At 40.0% G+C, this 4557-nt stretch overlaps 1 protein-coding gene across 5 annotated transcripts in view; it reads right to left on the reverse strand.

The window, feature by feature from the left end:
• LOC106525812 (receptor tyrosine-protein kinase erbB-4) overlaps positions 1 to 4557 on the reverse strand; it is a 513565-nt gene that overhangs the window by 102456 nt on the left and 406552 nt on the right. For all 5 annotated transcript variants that reach the window (XM_014020153.1, XM_014020151.1, XM_014020152.1 and 2 more), the window contains one exon: positions 4083 to 4176. In XM_014020153.1, the coding sequence (XP_013875607.1) occupies positions 4083 to 4176 (94 nt within the window). The remainder of the gene's footprint in view (positions 1 to 4082; positions 4177 to 4557) is intronic.

Here is a 4557-nt window from a genome sequence, read left to right on the forward strand (position 1 = left end):
AACAAATTCCATCATATCATAATTTAATCAAACTAAGTCAAAAGCATGCAGTAATAACTCTCAGTCGTGGTTTTCTTTGCCAGTCCTACATGATTGTGGAGGAATTTTGGTCCACTCTTCTTCGTTTGCAGACAGCTCTCGTTACAGCATTATAATTAGGTTGAGATCTGTATTTTGATTGGAACGTTGCAGCACCTTGATACTTTTCTATTTCCAATATTCTATTGCAGATTGGCTGCTGTGCAGTGGTGGGCACAGCTAACCAAAAAGTTAGCTTTGCTAACTCAGAGGCTGCGTCTCAATTCATGGGTTATTATTAAAAAAAATAAAAACTTAATAGGGAATAGAGAAACATAAAAAATATGACCCAAACAGAGTATAAAGATATTAATGCAGCATTTGGAGAAATTAAGTTAAACCTTTCTGCTCTCGTAGAGACTCCAAGTGCACAGCAAAATGTATTTAAGGGCTAAAAAATGGGGGATTTTGCACATGTCCACTTTAAAGAGATTGTCCAACTGATGGTGATTAATTAAGCACTACATTTGATTAGCCGCACGTCTGCTACTTTCCCTCCTAATTCATATGAAAGTAGTAAGATTATACTAATATTATTAGATTATATAAGTTTATACTCATGTTTCCTAATTTGTTGAGTCTGTTATATATTTTTGTACAATTTGTACARGTTGGATTTAATCCATTTTAGAACCTGGTAAAGAACAGATCCTGATCCAAAAAAAAACTAAAGAATTGGGAAAAAAAGTGACTGTAGTGGAGGAAAGGGGAAAAAAATGAAGTCACAGAAAACAGAATGGGAAATGTATGAGCAGAGAGAGCAGAATTGAACCAAATCAAATACAAACCTGCCAAATCGGGTCAATTTGCTCCCTTCGCTATCGCGGCTAATTTAGCCGGCACATGAATTTCATTCGGAGATTTGTTAAGCGCAATTGCCGAGAGTGTATTCCGCTGCAACTCCCCGTCGAAATWGTCAAAATGCATGAGAAAAATCAGCTCATGTCAAAAGTAAAGGAAGGATATGGGCAAACGGGAGCCGAGCTCAGCTGCATCATGAATAAGTAAGGCGGGAAGCGGAGCGTGAGCAGGGCATGAAAGTAAAGGGCGAAAGAAAAACAAAAAGAAAAAAACTTACTGTACTTTTTGTGGCCGGAGCTGATAAAAGTTGAAAATCATGACAGATTTTGTGCAAAAACAAGGAGTTTTTGTGAATGCCAGAGCAGCTTTGCCTTTTTGAAGAAGCTTTGGAAGTTTTGGCATCACGCTCCGTTGGTAATGACGACCAAGGCGACCTGACGGACAGCCGCTTGCAAGTTTGACACATGCAGCCACGCGCCATCAATAAACATCATTCTCACTTTGCATGTGTGTGTGTGTGTGTGTGTGTGTGTGTGTGTGTGTGTGTGTGTGTGTGTGTGCAGATGCATACAGATGTCTTAAAGTCCATCTGTACGCCTCATGCTTGTGTGTTTGGTTGCGAGTGGAGGGGTGGGGTGGGGGCCCTCTGGATGATTGACTCTGGTGTTATTTACAACTCAGCTGTGACCAGCATTCACGAGTTGCTCTCTCTTCAGCTCCTTTTGTCGTTCTCAGAGGGGGACTGTCAGCAAAGGTTAGTCGCACAATTGTGGGATTCACCCAAAAATCAGCCATGCAGCACATTAGATTCATCTTCCAGTAATGTAACTTTTGCAAATGTAGAATTGGATTCTGTGTTCAGATCATGTCCGCGTTTGATGCAGCAGCTACACGTTGAATCTTTTCTTTCTTTTCCCCCTCAGCAACTCTGTAAATATTTAGACACTAGGAAGGAAGAAAAATGCTTCAAATACTTCTTTTTGTTTTGCAGATTTATATTTGAAGCAGCTGTTTGAAAACAAAACACCTAGTCAGGTTTAGAATTGCCTTTATTGTCATTGTACAGAGCACAACGAAATTACAGCTCTGAACAACCCRTCCAAGAAACAGTATCTCCTTATCTCTTGTCACCATAAAAAGCAGGTAAAACTGCAATTGCTTGTCTGTGCAACTTTAATTTTCTGTCAGCAAAATATCTCATGAATCACTGGGTGGATTTTACCTAAGCTTTCGGAACTACAAAATGTATATGCATCTATGATCCATTGGTTTAGTTTATCATCCATCACCATTCATCTCTCTCTCTTTGGGGTGGCTCCAGCAGAAGCTTCCCTCAGTGAACATCAGAGGACGGTGTTAGCTTTCTGCTCTCTACTGGCTAGAAGACTTCTTCTTCTTCGATGGAAGGATCCACATCCTCCAGTATATGGTCCTTGGTTAAGAGAAGTTATGTCTTACATTCATTTAGAGAAGWTTAGATATACTGTTAGGGGATCTGTAAACAAATTCTTTGAAATCTGGCAGCCATTTTTATCTTACGTAGAAAAAACTTCAGTAGATAACTTTGTCTAATGGTCAAATAATGGTTATTTGTACACAAACCTGTGTTTTGTATTTACAGATACATGAATACAAGATGTATTTATGTTTATGTTTTGTTAGCAGATCTGGTATAGGTGGGGAGGGATGGAAGGGTTTTTAGGGGTGTGTTTTTTATTAGTTTGTTTTTTGTTTGTGTTTTTGTTAAAAACAATAAAAAAATACTTTGATCAAAAAAATTGGTCTAGTTTGGGCCCAGTCCCAATGCATGCACTACACCAAATGAAGTGTGTAGTCAGTCGAAGTGCACATAAATGTTCCCACATACTCGGACGTACTGTGCTTACTCTTTGAGTCCACGCGGCTCATGGATTAAGCACAATACTGTACTGAGACTTCACACTCGAGCTTACTGATTGCCTGACAAATTCTTTAATTTCTCACAATTTCAGTCATGATGTCATCAGGCGAGGGGGAAAAGATAGCTTGCCTTTTAGCTTTAAGAAAACAACACAAAAGAAAAGAACTTAGCTTAGCCAGGGTCTGAGCTATTTCCTCCCATGAATTATTTGTTCTTTGAAAGTCCTTATATTCCCTCATTTATGCATCATTTAATTTCTATATTTTCTAATCTCCTTCGTGAGACACTCTCCAAAATTTGACTTCATTTCGTCCACAAGCTGAGGCTGATTCTCAACTATATCTGCTTGGTGTTGCATACAAAACAGTTCAATGTGAAATGAACTTGCCGGGCATTTTATTGTGYGACACCGAGGATGCAGACGTAAAAAAACTGATCTTTTTAAGGGGAACTGTTCGGTGGACGTCCACCTCCAATCTGTATTGAGTCAGCCTCGAGTCCACACAGACCTCCGCAGAGTGAAKTACATCAAGGTATGCAGGTGTTGATCTGAGTATGCATGTTACAAGCGTGCAAAGTTTGGAGAACTGGGACAGTGAGGGTTAGGTCATTGACTCATTCTGCTTCATAACTGCAGCTCCAAAATGGTGGGACTGGTCACTGTTTTGGCATTTGTACTGCTAAAAGAAGGAGGCTTGTACAGTATAGTCCGCATTCTTCTTCTATAAGTTCTTCTTTAGTTGTATTGGTGGTTGGCAAACTAATTTAAAGGGGCAATATCATGTACATTAAACTTTTTTGAGTTTTATATCATGTTATAATGTTATACTCTCATAAAAACATGCCCAAAGCCTTGMTCTGACTCATTCATGCATGTTTGAGAAATCCTGCAGCGTTTTTAGGAAGYCATGCTGAGGAGCAAAAYGACAGGTGGGGACCAGAAACACCTCTGGGCTGTGTCTTTAGGCCGAACTTCCTCATGGCAGAGCCATACAAGTTTTAAAAGAGGTGGGGTAGTAGTAATACATAAAATGGTTTAGTACATACTTATTGAGTTTGTATGAGTTGTGTACGTATGTGCCAGGTACATACTACTTACTCAGCAGGTATGCACCACTTACTTAGCAGGTGCATRCCTGATACTTAGCAGGTAGGTACCATATACTTATCATGTAAGTCACACACACTAAACAGGTACATTCATTTTCCAACCAGGTACTTAAGTAACTTGTATGTACCCAGCTGTATTACAGATATGTACCAGTGGATGAGTTTGCCCAAGGCAGAATCAGTAGAGTCTTACCGGGCCGAGGCACGTCATGCTGTTTCCATCCATCCTCTCACACTGGCTGTCGCACTCCAAGCACACAGATCCATTGGTGAACTCCCGCACTTCCCTGATGGGGATATGAACATCAAAACACAGATCTCAGTGTGTATCCCCACTGAAATACACTGCCTGGCTAAAAAAAGTAAAAAAAAGTCATCGTCGCACCCCCCCCACAAAAAAAGCGACAATACACTTAATATTTCGTTGGACCTGCTTTCGCTTTGATTACAACATRCGCTCACTGTGGCATTGTTGCGATAAGCTTCTGCAATGTCACAACATTTACCTCCATCCACTGTTGCATAATTTCTTTTATCAAGATCTTACATTGATGATGGTAGAGTCTGACCTTCTCCAGCACATCTCAAATATTCTCAATGGACTCTGTGGAGACAATCCATGTGTAAAAATGATGTCTCATGCTCCCTGAACCACTCTTTCACAATAA

Source organism: Austrofundulus limnaeus, unplaced genomic scaffold (assembly GCF_001266775.1).
Source record: "Austrofundulus limnaeus strain Quisiro unplaced genomic scaffold, Austrofundulus_limnaeus-1.0 Scaffold242, whole genome shotgun sequence".
In the NCBI taxonomy this organism is placed as follows: domain Eukaryota; kingdom Metazoa; phylum Chordata; class Actinopteri; order Cyprinodontiformes; family Rivulidae; genus Austrofundulus; species Austrofundulus limnaeus.